At 52.3% G+C, this 15947-nt stretch overlaps 1 protein-coding gene and 1 long non-coding RNA gene across 3 annotated transcripts; one reads left to right on the top strand and one right to left on the bottom strand.

Moving 5' to 3' along the window:
- Positions 1-1038: 1038 nt before the first annotated feature.
- On the top strand, positions 1039-3254 carry LOC127226843 (uncharacterized). 2 transcript variants are annotated; one of them, XR_007834938.1, is made up of 3 exons: positions 1039-1160; positions 2558-2671; positions 2914-3254. It is a non-coding gene; the product is annotated as an uncharacterized LOC127226843 (long non-coding RNA). The 2 variants fall into 2 exon arrangements; XR_007834937.1 differs by lacking the exon at positions 1039-1160 and adding an exon at positions 1170-1424.
- A 553-nt stretch (positions 3255-3807) lies between these two features.
- Positions 3808-6503, bottom strand: Hes1 (hes family bHLH transcription factor 1). The gene is given in 5 exon segments (XM_051191273.1): positions 3808-4431; positions 4433-4725; positions 5345-5432; positions 5697-5792; positions 5948-6503. Coding segments are annotated over 5 exon segments (843 nt in total). The 5' UTR covers positions 6056-6503; the 3' UTR covers positions 3808-4173.
- Positions 6504-15947: the final 9444 nt, after the last annotated feature.

Below are 15947 nucleotides of genomic sequence, written 5' to 3'. Positions count from 1 at the left end.
CCTTGTATTTAAATTTTTAAATGCAAGAGTGATAGTAAAATTAAAATCTCCCCATCTACACCTACATTTTAACTGTTTCTGTGTTTTCTTTAACCAACATAACTCCATTTTTGGTGTGTCAGGTAGCCCAGGCTAGCCTGGACTACTTATCTGAAAATGGCCTTGAACCCCTCCCCCCTTCTCCTCCACCTCCCAAGTGCCTCGAAGGGATTGTTGGAGAATGCCACCACACTTGTCTCCTTCCTTCCTCCTCCTCTTCTTCTAAGTTAAACCGTTTTATTAGAGAAATTAGGACAATCAAACCCTGCCCTCCAGGCAGACAGCAGCAGTCTCCAGCTCGTCAAGCCCGCGCCAGACAACAGCATGACACACTCGGGGACACCCAGCACCTGACTTTCCTCGTGTTGAGTTTTTCACCTCCTTGCTTCAAGGGAAAAAAACTTCCCTAGTTTCCTCGCCAGTAAGACCTCATCTGTCTGGGCGCCCTCTGTTTAAACTTCAGTCCTGGCACCTAACACATCACGCGTGGGATGAGTCACTAGCGGGTCTGTCTCGGAGGCTAAACAGGGTTGTGTCGCCACCAGGGTTGTCATCTTAGTGCCAGCTGCAGACTGCGGGGAGCCTATTGGGAGCTCAAGGTGCTTAGAACCGAAACTCCCTTTCTCTGGACGCCCAGCAAGCATCCCAGTCCGGTGCAAGGCATTTGGCGGGGGGGGGGGGGGGGGGGGTCCGAGGTGGCCCCTGCCTGCCCTCTCCTGCCCGGCCAGCCTGACTCCTGGCGGAGCTCTGCCGGCCTCCGGTGCCCCGATCCTGGCCTCCGCCCAGTTCTCCGGCTTCTAAACGCGGCCCGGAGCTACCGGGGGAACTGGAAAAACACTGGCAGGCCGCCCCACCCCCAGGCCGCCCTCGGCGGGCCGGGCGGCCGCGGCTCTGCGGCTGGGGCCTGCTGCCTGGGCGGTGCTGGCCTGGGGCGGGGAAGCGGGGGCGGCGGCCTGCCTGTCAGCGGGAGCGGGCGCGGGCTCGTGTGTCAGCGGCTCCCGCCCCTCGCCGCCCCCGCCGCCGCCCGCCGGGCCTCCCGCCGCCGCCGCCCGCCCTCCCCGCGGCCTGGCAGGCTGCCGGCTGCACAGGCGGGGGTTCGCGCCGTTCTCACGACCTCTCAGGTTGCCTGAGCTCATCTGGGAGCTATTCATTTCCTGCCAGAAAGCAGCCGGGCCTGCTGAGCGAGCCACCTTGGCCGCAGGGCCGCCGGGGCTGGCCGGTGTGGCCGCCCTGGGCCGCTCCCGCCCGGCCGCGGTCCCCGAGGCCTCCCAGGAACCCCGAGCCACCCGGGGCGGGCGGGCTCGCGGCGGGGGCACTTCGCCCGCCCATCTGGTTGCACTTAGGAGCCCGGAGGAAGCTAGCGGCGGGTTGTTACCGGCCAAAGGGTGTGGGGAAAGTTAATTGACTTTAATGACAGGTTCCCGGTGACGATGAGGGGGTCCAGTTAAACCTCTGGGTCCCCACTGCAAAAACGCGTGGGGGTGGGGAGGGATGAGACCCGAGGAGGGGGCGAGCTTCAGTTGCTCAATCAGGCTCAGGCCCTCACTTCTCGGGATGATGTTAGAGACCTCAGGAGAGCCGAGGCCCCGAGAGTCTCCTAGGAGAGGCTTCCTAAGCCCTTGGCCTCAAGGACAGAGTTTGGAGATGTGCTTTATCGCTGGAGAGATCAGCCCTGCAGGAGCTGGTAGAGGGGCCCAGGCAGCTGGGTGTGCCCTGAGGCGGTATAATTAGGCCAGACCCGGAGGACCTGCAGGGAGGACAGAACAAACTGCGGTGCTTCACCTCTCCCCCAGCTACTTATTTAAGAAACAGCAGGGATGCTGGAGGCAGCAGTGTCTGAGAAATAAATCTAGTCAGTTTATGAACTTGGACCTGTCCTAGAGAAGGGAAATGACTTATCCAAGGGGATGCATGAGTTCAGCGACTTTCAAGAACACGACTGTTCCCAGATAGACATAGTCTTTCTTCCATCCCATATTGTACTGAAAAGGCGTCATCTAATAATGTACACCCAAATTAGGGTTGGGGGAGGCCCCTCTTTTCAAAGAACAAACAGTGGTTTCTGTTTCTCTAACTTTCTTAGTGTCTTTTAGTGATGCTGTGTATACTTTGGTAACATTAATAAAGATGCATGAAGAAATTGAAGTTTTCTTTTTAGTTTCCGCCCCCACCCCTTCTCGGCCCTGTAAATGTTAAAGACTAATGTAAAGGAATTACTTTTATAAAATTGAAATTCTAATGTCTGGATTATTTCTACCAAAGAAGCTAAGAACTCTTGGTGGGGACAGAGGACTGGGTTTACCAGATTTTAGTATTTGAGTTTGGGATGGGTGTCTTAATGGAGCAATTTTTACTACATTTATGTTTAAACAAAAGAGAAAACGAAAAACAAATGGAATGTCAAAGAAGGATGTGTGTGTTTCTTTGGTAAAGGGTGTGTTAGACACCTTTCCTGTACACAAAATAAGGCAAATAGGAGCCAAATTTTCAATATGATGTTTTAAACCTCTCTCTCCAGGGGTCGAGGCTGAAGGTATTGGAAAGAGCCGACTGCTGTCTGCTAGGTCACCCCTGTGGTAGAGCCGCACTCCACACTGGCCTGTGGGAAAGGCTGGAGCCAGGCGGGGGAGAGGTAAGGCTTTTGAAACAAGACAGAAAATCGTTGGCTTTATCTTTGTTAGGAAAGCTTCAAAGATTGATCTCTCCCGCCTCATCCTTCTCCCAGAAGCCGCAGTAGGGAAAGGGGGAGGGGGTGAGAGGCGGGCGGGCGGGCAGGCGGGCGGGGCGGGGGCTGGGAGGAGGACTGCCCGGCGGTGGGGGAGGAAGGGCGCGCCGGCCAGACCCACAGCGCGGCTGATGTGTCTGGTCTCGCAGGGCTCGTGGTTTTCATTTTCCCAACACCTGGATGCAGTCAAACACCTGGCCAAATCTGACAAAATCTGACAAGCCTTTGTGATGGGATTTGGAAGAAATTCCCTGCAGATCCTGGCACAGTTTAAAGCTGTCCGCTTTGAGTTAGGACTTGTTAAGGAGGGTTGTGTGAGCTGAAACCCGAGACAACCCTTTTGCTTCTATCTGGAGCCCACATCTTGCCTGGAAATGGGGCATGACCAAGCGAAGGGGTCGCTTGCTGTTTGTATTAAAAGGGGAAAACGGCCTGTGTGCCTGCCAGCGCGGCCCCCACATGCTTTCTCCATTAAAGTCAAGCACAGAAACTTATCAGAAACACATGTCTGCTGTTAATCATCTGGCCCGGGCTCCACTTGGGAGTCTAACTAGCTGTCCCATGGCAGAGGGAATCTGTTGACCTTTTCAGCTTGCTTGAAGAGGGTGCAGAGAGGTAGTTAAAGCTTTGTGCCCTGAGTACTAGGGGATGCGCAGCTGCACCTAAGGATGGGCTAATGAAGATCCTAACACTCGAGGAGGAAGGCTGCAGTGGCTTAGGAGGTTTGTGGCTACCCCAGGGAGTTAGTTAAGTCAGAGTTGCCCATAACTACCTTTCAGAAGGCATAAAATAAGGAATTTGTCTTTAAACATTTTTCTTTCTTTTTTAAATTATGTTTTTTTTTGCAGTCCTTTAGCCCCATCAAATGAATTTTCATAAATTAGGTCTTTTTAGTTTGTGGAGTATTGGTGAAAAAGGTTTGATGGTTTCTGTTTAAAACATTATTAATATATTTTAAATTCTATTTCTGGGTTCCCAGACTACATGTAAATGAATTTCAAGATACTCCTTTTACAATTTTTGAAATAACCAGTTCTAAGACATAAAAGCCTTCACTCTTTTATTATACTTTCTCCAATAAACTTCCCCAAAGGAAGATATTTTAAGAGCATTTTCAAACATCTTTGGCATCACATAAAAAAGAAATCTCGTGTAAAAAACGAAATGTCATCTCAACTTTTATAATACAAAGGCGCAATCCAATATGAACATATAAAATATATACAAATGCAGTGCATGGTCAGTCACTTAATACAGCTCTCTACAAAAAGTAACTTTTTAGAAATTAAAAAAAGCAACAAAGTAGCCACCAAATTATAAAAGTCTTTTCTCCTAATATCCAAGTCGTTTTTAGTGTCCGTTGGGAGAGGTGGGCTAGGGAGTTTAGGGTGAGCAATGGCCTGAGCCCCTCAGTTCCGCCAGGGTCTCCACATGGAGTCCGCAGTGAGCGAGGAACCGCTGGAAGGAGACACTGCGTTAGGACCAACCGAGGTGCCGCTGTTGCTGGTGTAGACCGGGATGACCGGGCCGCTATGGGCGAAGGCCCCGTTGGGGATGAGGAAGGCAAATTGGCCATCAGGAGCCGGCACCACCTGGAAGCCACCAAAAACCTTGGCAGCCTCTCCAGCCTGGCTGCCCAACTTGCAGGGTGCGCTGCCGGGAGGGGGGCGCCGCGCCCCCGGGGATGGGCACAAGCGGTGGCGGCGGCGCGTACGGCGCGTGCTGGGGGCCGCTGGGTCCTGACGGGGGTGGCGGCGGCGCCTGCAAGGCTGGGTGCGGCTGCCCGGGGTAGGTCATGGCGTTGATCTGGGTCATGCAGTTGGCCAGGTGGCCCAGCAACCGAGTGCGCACCTCGGTGTTAACGCCCTCACACGTGGACAGGAAGCGGGTCACCTCGTTCATGCACTCGCTGAAGCCGGCGCGGTACTTCCCCAACACGCTCGGGTCTGTGCTGAGCGCGGCTGCAGACCAGAAGGAGAAAGGACGGGTCACCGAACAGCCCTGGCCCTGGGGGCCACTGCCTCCCGCCCTGGGAGGTCCCCCGCTGCGAGCCTCCGGAACCACCTGGGGTTGGGAGGGTGGGGTAGACTAAGAACCCAGCTCCCTTTCTCTGGGTTGGCGACTTAAGCCAGGACACTCCCTCCATTTAAACCGACCTCAGCTCCAGATCTGCCACCTCTAGCCCCGCGCGCGACGTGACCTTGGGCAATGCCACCCAAGGCGCCTTCTAAGTCCCACTTCCCCTCCTTGTGGCAGCGGTTGGACGGGTGCTAAGCCAGTGACCCCTAGCTTCTCTCCAGCCCCAAACCGCCGTAGTCCTACGTCCCTTCGTCCTCACCAGCTGCCACCACAGCCAAGCCGCCCACCACCCTCTCGGCTACAACCTCTCCCTCCCTTTCCGGAGCAGTAACAACTTGGGAGTTGTGGCTATAAATAAGACCCAGACCGTGGGAACGCGGAGTGAGCCAAGGCAGTAAAATGTAGCTGAATGCCTCTCACAACCGCGGGCGGAAGTCTGGAAGAAATCACTGCGGGCGGAGAGGGACACCCGCAGAGAGGGGACGCACGCGCGGTCCTCACCGGTCATCTGCGCCCGCTGCAGGTTCCGGAGGTGCTTCACTGTCATTTCCAGAATGTCTGCCTTCTCCAGCTTGGAATGCCGGGAGCTCTACGCAGAGGAAATAAGGGAAGAAAGTGAGACCCCCCACGCTTGTCAACTGCTTCTTGCTCTGAAGGTCCCCAACCCCGCCCGCAAGTCCCACATCCCAGGGCCCTGCGGGAGAGGCCCGGACCTCCCTCCCGCTTAGGGGAAGGCTGTGCTGGCGGGGTGAGATCCTCACACAGCAGGCGAAGAGTTACATTCTTTGTGCCTGAGAAATACCACTGCATTCGTAATAATAAAAATAATAGTAATAAAGCATTGCTCACTTACATCTTTCTTAAGTGCATCCAAAATCAGTGTTTTCAGCTGGCTCAGACTTTCGTTTATTCTTGCTCTTCGCCTCTTCTCCATGATAGGCTTTGATGACTGCAAAGGGGGGAAAAAAGCGGAGATGGGGGTTGAGTTCCCTTGGGATCCGCCATGTAACCCCGAGGTTTTAAGAGGGGAAAGTAAAAGGAGCCTCTTCGCGCTCAACCCACTTAATTTCTAGGAGCTTCAGAGAGACACAGGTACTGGCTTACCTTTCTGTGCTCAGAGGCGGTCTTTGGTTTGTCCGGTGTCGTGTTGACACTGGCTGGGGTAGCAGCCACCGGGGACGAGGAATTTTTCTCCATTATATCAGCTGGCATTTTCTTTCTTTTTTTTTTTTTTTCTTTCTTCTCAGTCCCCAGAGAATTGTATTTTTGGAATCCTTCACGCAAAAAATTATATTATTTTTTGCTTATGCCCTTTTAACTTGATTTTCTTAAGAAAAACTACTAAGCAGCTGAGGGTTTAGTATGTCTTAGGGCTATTTAGTGATCGGTAGCGCTATTCCAGGACCAAGGAGAGAGGTAGACGGGGGATTCCGCTGTTATCAGCACCAGCTCCAGATCCTGTATGATCTGCAGGCCCTGGCGGCCTCTATATATATCTGGGACTGCACGCGAACGGCTCGTGTGAAACTTCCCAAACTTTCTTTCCCACAGTAACTTTCAGCCAATGGGAGGAAGAGACACGCGGCACCGCTCGTGGACTGCGCCCCCCCATTGGCCGCCAGGCACAAGGTCTGGCGGCCAATGGCGCGCGCCTGAGCCCGGGGCACCGGAGGCTACAACGTCAATCAAAAGGATTTTAACCCTTTGCTGCCTCTTTGCGCTTTGCTTTAGAGAGGACTTTTCCGCCCTGGCTTTGGTGCAGTCTATTTCTTTTGTGGCCATGTCTTTGGATTTTTATTGTCTTTGCCACGTGCAATATAAGCTCTTTGTATAATAAGTTCATTTGAAAAACAGTTTTGGGAAAATATAGACCAAGGCAGAATTTAGTGAATTAAAAACGAGGGAACTCGCGTGCAAGGGTGTGTTACTCTAACACCTAAAGTGAACTCCCTCTCTAATTCTGTATGCTCAGGGGAGTGAAAACTGCTCCTGTAGGGGGGAAACAATACCAACCCCCAAACTATTCACTCCCTCACCCCTACCCCACCCCCAAAAGAGAAATGTCTTCACAGGCAGGTTTTTCGGGGCAAAGTGGCTTTTGGATGCCTGTCTCCCGCCCCCAAGCCCGCTTCTTTTTGCTCTCCTGGGAATGGGGCATTGGACCTCACGCTTCTCCAGGAAACAATCAGAATAATTTCCTACTGGGCAGAAAGGAAATGGAATTTCAAATGAAAGATGAACAAGAGGGGCTTTGATAGCAATGCTAAAGGGGCGCGCGCGCTCCTTCGCCACTCTATACCTTTCTCCCCCGCAGGCTCTCGGTTGGCAGTAGGAACGGGCGGCGAGCAGGGAGCCGGCCTCTCCCCCTCCTCGCCCTGCGGGCGGCCATAGACGGCCTCTGCGCCTGGCGTGCGAGCCCTTTAAGAGCTCCACCAGCCGAGCTGCAGTTTGACATCAGCCGGCCGGCGAGGGCGCGCCTGGAGTCGGAGCACGTGCCAGGATGTTTTATTGCCGCTGCGGCTGCGGCCGGACCCAGAGGATGTGTGTGTGCGTGCGTGTGTGAGTGTGTGTGTGCGCGCGCCCTGGGGGCAGGGAGGCGGGGGCCGGCGGCGGGCGGCCGGGAACGGGGGCCGGCTCTAGTCCCCGGGAGAAGCCAAGAAGGTAAATAGCAGCTGCTGTGCTCGAGCCTGGGAAAACCCCGCCCCCTGCGCCTGGCCTGGGCTCATTGGCGCGCGCTGCGTGTGGGGTGTGTGTGTGTCGTGTATGAGTATGTGTGTGTGTGTCCGGGGGGGGGGCCCTCCTCCGGCCCCGGCCAGCCAGGAATCCGTGGGATGGGGGGTGGAGGGTCGGGTCCGGGCCCCGTGCTAGCCTCCTCCCGCCCCCCTGGCCAAGGTCAGCCCTTCCGGGTGGGGCAACGCTCGCCCACGGGTGGCGAGCAGGGAATTCGTGACCCCCTCCCCTCCAACCCCAAGCAAGCCTGCCCGGACTCTGATCTTGGGGTTTGAGCGCGGCCGAAACCTCCCCGGCGACTGCAGCGGGGGGGAGGGACCCGGGCTGCCGCCGCGGTCACGAGATGCCTGACCGCACTTAGGAAGCGGCTGGGTCAGCCTCCTGCCTCCGCTCAGCGGCTGTGGTTACAGAGGCTTCGCGCCGCCCGCCCGCCCGCCCGCCCGCCCGCCCCTTCCCCGGGTCCCTCGCTGCATCCAGGAGGCCGCCGGCGGACGGCGGGGAAGAGACGGGCGACTGCGTGCTGCCGGCTGGCCGGGCCGCGCGCCGGGAGGAGTCGCCGCCGCCGCCGCCGGGTGCCACGTGGCGGGCGCCGGGCCGGGAGCGTCAGGGCTCTGGCGGCGGCCTCCCTGGGGGATTTGCCGCACGGCGCGGGCGGCGCGCGCTGCCCCCGGCGGCTGCCTGCCTCCCTCCTTGCTTGCCCCCGGTCATCGGCCCCTTGCCTCCACCCCGGTGTCCTCAACCCCTTCAGATTTCCCGCCGCCCTGAACTCGAGGCGGCTCGCGATCCCAGCGCGTTGTTTGATCCCCGCCCCCCAGCTTTTCCCGCGTCCGGGAGGCCTGGCACACAAGGCACACACTCAGGTCCCTCCCTTGCCCACCCCCACCCCGAACCCCTACTGAGATAATGTGAATGATTTCTCCAGATCTGGTCCGGGATGAGATGAAGTGGTTCGTTGACTGCATGACCTTGGGCAAGCCCCTCTCTCATTTATGATGGAACGGCAGACACTGTTAAACCCGGGGATTACCACGATGAGAGATACAGTGGCCGCTCCCTTGGAGTACTCAACCAACTGCGGAGGCACAGAGTCAGACTTTCTGACCAATGCCTGAGGATTCTGTTTTTCCTTTCTCTTGGGGGCTTAGATGGTGTTCTGAGGGGCGGAGGTCATCCGGAGGAGTGTCTTCGTAGTACGAAGCCACACCTGCTTCAGGTATCAAACAAGACTGAGTGGTCTTAGAAAGCCTGCTGCCAGATACCTGTGTGGGTATGGCTGCCATCTGTAGATTTCCCAGATGATTCTCCTGGGAGGCCTTGAAGAGAAACAGTAGACAAGAGTAAAATGACGTAGAGAAAGAACCCAGGAGAATTAGTCAGACGTTAAGCTGTTGTAGTAAAGTTACCGGTGGAGAAGACCTGTTTGTACCCCAGGAAAGTATGGCTGAGGCGATGGAAATATGCTGAGTCATGGGCTGAGGAGGGAGTACCCGTCGCATTTAAGGCACAGATGCATGGAACCTGCGGTCTTTAGTCAGGATTGTGGAAGGGCAAGGAAGGAATTTGAGACCACCACAGGACCCTTAGACACCTGCTTTATAATAAAGAACTCCAAACGCCACAATAGGTTCATAGTGTGGGAAAAGACACCTTAGAAAGATGACCCTGACAAGTATCAAGGGTGGCCTGCAGGACTTGGAGTCAGACCACATAAAGGGATCAGACTGCTCGGAGTGACACATGTAGGCTGACATGCTACCTGCTTGGTCCAGGTCACCTGGTCGCTAACCACGCACGCCACTGACCTGAGTTAAAAGAAACTTGGTTTGCCCTGGGTGTAGTTCTGCGATCTTACAGGGTTCTGACCTTTTTTACTTTCTAAGCCTCTTTCCTGCCTCCGGGGACAGCCCTCTCCCAGTTTGCAACAAACCTTTACCTCGGGGCAGTTGGCTTTATTCACTTTTGGTCTCCTGCCCCTTTGCGTGTGTGTGTGTGTGTGTGTGTGTGTGTGTGTGTGTGTGTGTGGTGGGGTGGGGTGATGTTGTAGTGTGTGTGTGTGTGTGTGTGTGTGTGTGCGCGCGCGCGCGCGTGTGCGTGTGTCCATGCTGCAGAGTGGGCTGTGCTGTATCTTGCTCTGAAGAAATGATAATGCCTTCTTTGTTGCTCTGTAACCTGGACCATTGGGGTAGCACTCTCCCTCCTTTCATATTCTAAGCAGATGGTAAAGTGGTGATGACAGAAAATTGCCGGTCACCTTTTAAGTGGTGGGACTTAACTGTGTTTTTGAAATTCTCATGATGAAAGGTGATGAACCTGTGGAGTTGTGCCCCCCAGCAAACATAAGCCTCTTTAAAAACTCCTCCTAAGTCTCTGACTTTAAAAAAAAAAAGTCCTCAACAACAAAACCACAAATACACTGGCACAGAATGTCTTGCGGACAACTGTCCAGGGAAGCATTTTAACTCTATTCAGGTTCCTACCCAAACCCTTTGGAGCCAGTGCCTTCTGCAGTAAAGTCTGTTATGACTTTGGCTGCTGTCTGTTCTGAACCCGGCGTGCCAGTTGTCCCTTCTAATATTTCTTGTCTGTTTCTATTGCCACTAGGCTTTAGCTCCTGGCAGGTGCATGGAGGATGAACAAGTCAGCTAGGGTCTCCCAGTATAGCCTCCAGCAGCCCCATGGATCAGAGTTAACCACAATTAATTTATTGTCACTTCAGGAGTATTTACACTGGTAGAATAAGCAAGTTACTTCACAAATACACTTTTAGATAGAGGGACGGAAGGCCCATGTAGCCAACAATTATGCACACATTTGTACCTTGCACTGCCCACTTCCCAATAAGATTCAAAAGCCATGAAGGCCCTGACTCTTGGCTCTGCTAGTGTCGAGAACAAGGTTGCTTTGCAAATGAACTCATAAATGAATTTTCAGCCTCTTATCCTGGTCAATGAAGGTGTATCAAATCGGTGCTGTCCACCCTCCCTTGGGGCAGTAAACTCAAAATCCAGAAAGACTTTTTTGAACTTGAAAGGTCCCTAGGAACATTTTTTGACCATATTTTACTCCCAAAGCAGGAGGAACACGGAGTGGGAGTGGGGTGTTTTGAGTGGAGGTCTTTTAGCTCCCAGTGTGATGTTTATAAAGCAGAATTTGCAAACCACATCACACCCAGTAATCACAACTAGAGGCTGCTCTGTTGCCTGCCTGTGTAACCTATCACCCATGAGGGTGACTTCTCTAGCCTGTTTGCTTTTAGAGCATAAAGCCTAGAAAAGGTTCCCCCTTCCCCCTAGGTTTTTGGGAATGTTTTGTGGATTTGTTTTAGAGCTAGGAAAAGGGGGGGGGGTATTTTGCCTGAGGACTCAAAGCTCTTTTTCCCCCTTTTCCTTCGCATGACTGACTTTCTCACACTCAGATTCCCTGCAGCCTGCCAGAGACTGGGTTACTGCCTTGCCAAGAGCCATCCCGGTAGGGTTATTGAAAGAGCTGTGAGTAAGTACACACGGGGCGGGTTTCTCTCCTCCCCTCGTACCTGCCCTGCACCTGTACCGGGCCCAGCCCCACACATATCACCTGATCGCAGCCCTTTCAGACTCCGTGAGAAAAATGAAGCCCAAGAGAGCAGAAACATGTTTGCCTTTCCTCCAGGGCAGCAGCCAGCTCCGTGCAGCTGGGAGTGTCCAGAGACACTGTCGACATTCCAAGCATCTTGTGCCTGCATGTTTTCTGTGGGTGCCTCCTGGCGACACCACACTGGGGCAAGAAAAGCTGGAGATCACTTTCCCTGCGGCCGCTCTCCTGCTCTGGCTGTAGGCGTTTGGCCGGCTGGTGACTTTAGGTTCCTTTACTGGAATCATCATCATTATCTTTCCAGATAAGAGTCTTTGACTTCATCACAGAATTCCCAAGCAGAACTTCCCATAACCTGGACAATTCCCAAAAGAGGAATTCAAATTTGTTCCTCTATATGCCTCTTTATGTCTAGCAGGTGTCTAATAAATATTTCCCAAACGAACAAATGCATCACTTTCACACCCAGGGAGAGTCCACAGCTTTCTCATCTGGTCCAAAGATTCTGTGGCCAGAAAGGTTTAGGCAACCTGTGTCTCCTAGTAGGCACCTTCCCTCCAGAGAGGGGAGGACTAGCTTGGGGTGGGGTGGGCAGAGCCATTGACCAAGCTCTCCCCACTGCCTCTCTGCTGTGGTCCTCTCATTGTTTTAGGGCAGGATTTACAGAGTTTCAGGCAGCAGCCAGAGGCTGCACTTTAAAGTAGGGACATTAATAACGAGTTTTAATTTCTGCAACGTTGTCTTCTTAAGCTGCTCCCTGCCCAGTGTTTAGATGGAGAAAGAGAAAAGAGAGTTGGGGAATGCTTGGAACAAACGTTTGGTTGCCATGCAAAGGCATTGGAAACAACTGCAAGGCTGCATTCCATCTTTGATAAAAATAAGTTGCCACTTCTGAACAAAAAAAAAAAAAAAAAAAAAAAAAAACCGCCTGCTTGATGCCTGGCCAAGCCCAGCCGGTACTAGGAGAAGTCGGGTGGGGGGTGGAAAACAGGCTTTCAACATTGGCTAATAGCCTGTAATGCTCCCCCCGCCCCCTAACACTCACTGGAGCCAGTGAGACCAAGGGAATGTGCACTTCCCTAATGGGCTCTGAAGGAGGATGGCTGCCAAGAAGGCCCTTCTTAGCAGGGTGGGGGTGGGGTGCCTATGTTCTGCTCAACTATCCCACTTGGCTGGACCACAGGGCATGCCTTATAGCCAACAGCCTCACCTCAGAGTCAAGCCTCTATGGGGTAAGCCTGCAGGTTTAGGGGTGAGGAGGGCATTCCCAGACACCATTAGGGTGCTACCTCAGGACACAGGGCATGAGAGGTTCCAGCTGGGTTAATGGCTGAGGCCTGTGAGGACAGGCCCAAGGCTTAAGAATATGGGGGTGAAACTGGGGCCCTAAAAACACAGGGTCTGCAATTATTTGGCTTGCAAATAAGCCACTTAAATGGTGACATCAGACCAAATCTCTCTAAAAATCGAAACCAAAATAAATATAGCTGCCCAGAAAAAAAATCAATTGAATAAAATTCAAGACTGAAAATGATGTAAATGAGGCCTGGTGGTGTAGGTCTGTGAATCTGCCTGAGGCTGGGAGACTGCAAGGTCAAGTCTTGCCTGAGCTATAGAGTTCAAGACTAGCCTTAGTAATTCAGTGAGATCCTGTCTCAAAAAAGTAAAGTAGAGGGCTGGGGAATATAGCTTGGTGTTAACAGGCCTTGTCTAGCATATATGAGGCAGGCCCTGTGTTAACTTCCAGTACTGCATCCGTGTGTGTGTGTGTGTGTGTGTGTGTGTGTGTGTGTGTGTGTGTGGCGTGAGAGAGAGGAAGAGAGAGAAAGGGGGTGGGAGAGAGATGACTATATGCAATATATTTGTATATATTCCTCCACTCCTCTTTGCCCTCCAATTATCTCAGTTTATAGGGAGGCATGGGCTAGAGGCAACAGTAGAAAGAGATTCTTCACTTATGTAATGGAGAGGAAACTGAGGCCCCGGGGGAAATGGCTTGTACAAGTGTGGTTGCTTTCCTGGAGAGGGAGTAGCAAAACCTGGGCCTTACTCAGGCACTCCACCTACCCATCTAGAAACCCTCCCCACTGTTTCTTGAGGAAGACATTTCAAATCATCATCCCTGTCACCCCGAGGATTGAGTTTTCCGACTGAGGAAAAGGAGGCCCTGACGATACCATACATACTTTGGGGAGCCTGGAGCGAGGCTCCTTTACCAGGCATTCCTCTGAGTTTCCTGTACTATAATTCGCCCAGATTTGCTAGCCAGTTCTAGGAGACAGGAAAGCATCCTAGTGGCCGCCAGAACAGGCAGACTGCCCCCTCTAGTCATCCAAGCTAAGCCAAGCCACATGCCCTTGTTATGGCTAATCTGTTTTGCTCCAAAAGGAAGATTGGAGAGAGAGAGTAGCTCTGTCTCCTGAGTCTGAATCCTCAGATACTAAGTTTTCATCTTAGGAGCAGAAAACGTGACATTAGGAGTTAGAATACAGAGACCTTGCTTGGACTTTGGGCCAATGTCACATCTATCAGAGGGACTGGCAAAATAAATAATGGATTTCCCAAGTGTTTGAAAGATGGTGTGTGTGTGTGTGTGTGTGTGTGTGTGTGTGTGTGTGTGTGTGTGTACTACATCATTTCCTTTGCGATGTTGAGCTTAGAAGCCCAGGAAGCTGCCCCAGGTGTATTCTACAGTCTTCCTCAAAAGACCTCAGAAAAAGGTACTAGCTTTGCCACTGAGGTCCCTTGAAGAATTCTGGAACATGTACCCTTTCTCAGAGGTTAATCACTCTGTTCTGTTTGGTGTGTAGAGTTATAGACATAGATCAGATCTCACAGAATGGAAAAGGTTTGTCACAGTGACCCCTGTTCTGGGGTTAGTCTTGGGGGAAGAGGTCCCAGAGAGGTGAGGGGTGGTTCAGAACAAAGGGAGAGGGAAAACCAAACTTTACTCTGTCGTTCCTCTACACCATGTGGGTATGGGGAAGTCTGCTTTGGATCCCCTTAGCCTCTCAGTATGTGGACATTAGGTGAAGTATGAGCAGAGTTCTTCCTTTTGTGGGAGTGAACTGCAATAGGCCAAGCTTGGCTGCAATCCTAGAGGGCCCATGGAAAGTGAGCTCTTTGGAAACATGCTGGTGCCTGCCAGGCTGGCCTGATCTCACAGAAGGCCTCTTGATCAAGTATGTTGCTGGCTCCTGGAGGAGGTTGCCAGGCAATGTGTGTCTCACACAAATATCCAGCCGAGCCTTAACCTCAACAGGCTCCCACAGTCACGTGGGGAAAGTACTCAAGGTCAAGCAAGAACCTGGATGAGCTGTACCCTCCTCACCTACCCACGAAGTCTTGCATTGGACAGTCATCGACTTGGTGTCTGTGATGCTTTGTCACCCGGGTATTGTCCCTGCTGGTTTACTTTGTGTCAAATAAACCGTGTGGACTGTACTTGGATAATACAGTGAGGGTTAGATTTTTTCCATTTCCAATTAGTTGCTTAATTCTGCACAACAAATATTTTGGAGCAGCTAGTATGTGGAAGTTAGGGTCACACACCACCTCCTTAACAATCGCTTCTACCTCTGCCCACTGTCCAAATGTTTTTCGTTGGTGTGGCATGGTAACACTCCGGGTTTCTATTTTGTTCACTGTCCAGATGTTATTCATATGGGTTTCTATTTCAAAACTGCCCCCTTTACATCCTTCCTACATTTTCTTACTGGACATTCATTTTATTATTTATTTGCTTACTTCATTACCTTTTGTGGTGCTAGTGATTGGAACCAAGGCCTTTGTGCATGCTAGCCAAGCACTCTACTGTTGGGCCATATCCTAAGCTATATCTCACACTCTTACTCTTTCTTCCTTCTTCCCTCCCTCCCTCCTTCCTTTCTCTTTCTTTCTTTTATTCTCTCTCTCTCTCTCTCTCTCTCTCTCTCTCTCTCTCTCTGTGTGTGTGTGTGTATGTGTGTATGTTTTGAGACAGGGATTCTCTGTATATCCCTATCTGTCCTGAAACTTGCTTTGTATACCAGGCTGGCCTCGAACTCACAGAGATCTGCCTGCCTCTGCCTCCTGAGTGCTGGGGTTAAAGGCATGAGCCACCACCGCCCAGCTTCTTCATCTTTCTCAGTTCTCTAATGAACAAGCTATTTGAGAAGTATCTGCTGCAGAGCAGATGCCTTGGTATCTGGACAATGAACACTGGATGAACTAAGACTTAAGGAGACCGGTTTTAGGTATAGTCAAGGAAACCTCAGGCTGAGCATAATCTTCAAACTTTTAACTGCATAGTAAAAGGCTTATTTTTGACCACACCTTTTTGATCACCTGTGGGCAGCCAGCACCCTCCTGGCTTCTCCTCTAGAGGAATCTATATCTGTCCATGTTTTCCCAGGCCTATCTTTATTGATGGTTATTAAACACACACCACCACATGGCAATGTGTGAGTACAAAGCAATTCCCAGGGTAAGGTACGTGGGAAGAAGTGAGATACTGAACTCCCAAACAATTCTCCTGCAATCGCAGCCTGCCATATCTACGTAAAGTTAATAAGTAAGATCTCGGCAGGCAGGTCCGATCATTGCAAAGCAGATAGAAGGGGTAAAAGTGCCAGTGGGCAGGCTGTGCATCCTCCTGGGAGACTGAAAAGAATGAGGAGGACATATCTGGGCCCTCACCCAGGCCGTGCTCAAGCTCAACAAATACCTGGGAAGTGGGGCCCTACTTCCTGTTTCCTCTGCCCCCCCCCAGCTTCTTTTTTTTACTACAGCTTCTCTTGGAAGATTCCTGGGGAAGCAAGAAGTA

The sequence above is a fragment of the Phodopus roborovskii genome, unplaced genomic scaffold (assembly GCF_943737965.1).
Source record: "Phodopus roborovskii unplaced genomic scaffold, PHOROB, whole genome shotgun sequence".
In the NCBI taxonomy this organism is placed as follows: domain Eukaryota; kingdom Metazoa; phylum Chordata; class Mammalia; order Rodentia; family Cricetidae; genus Phodopus; species Phodopus roborovskii.
This window is presented reverse-complemented; position numbering and strand designations above follow the sequence as displayed.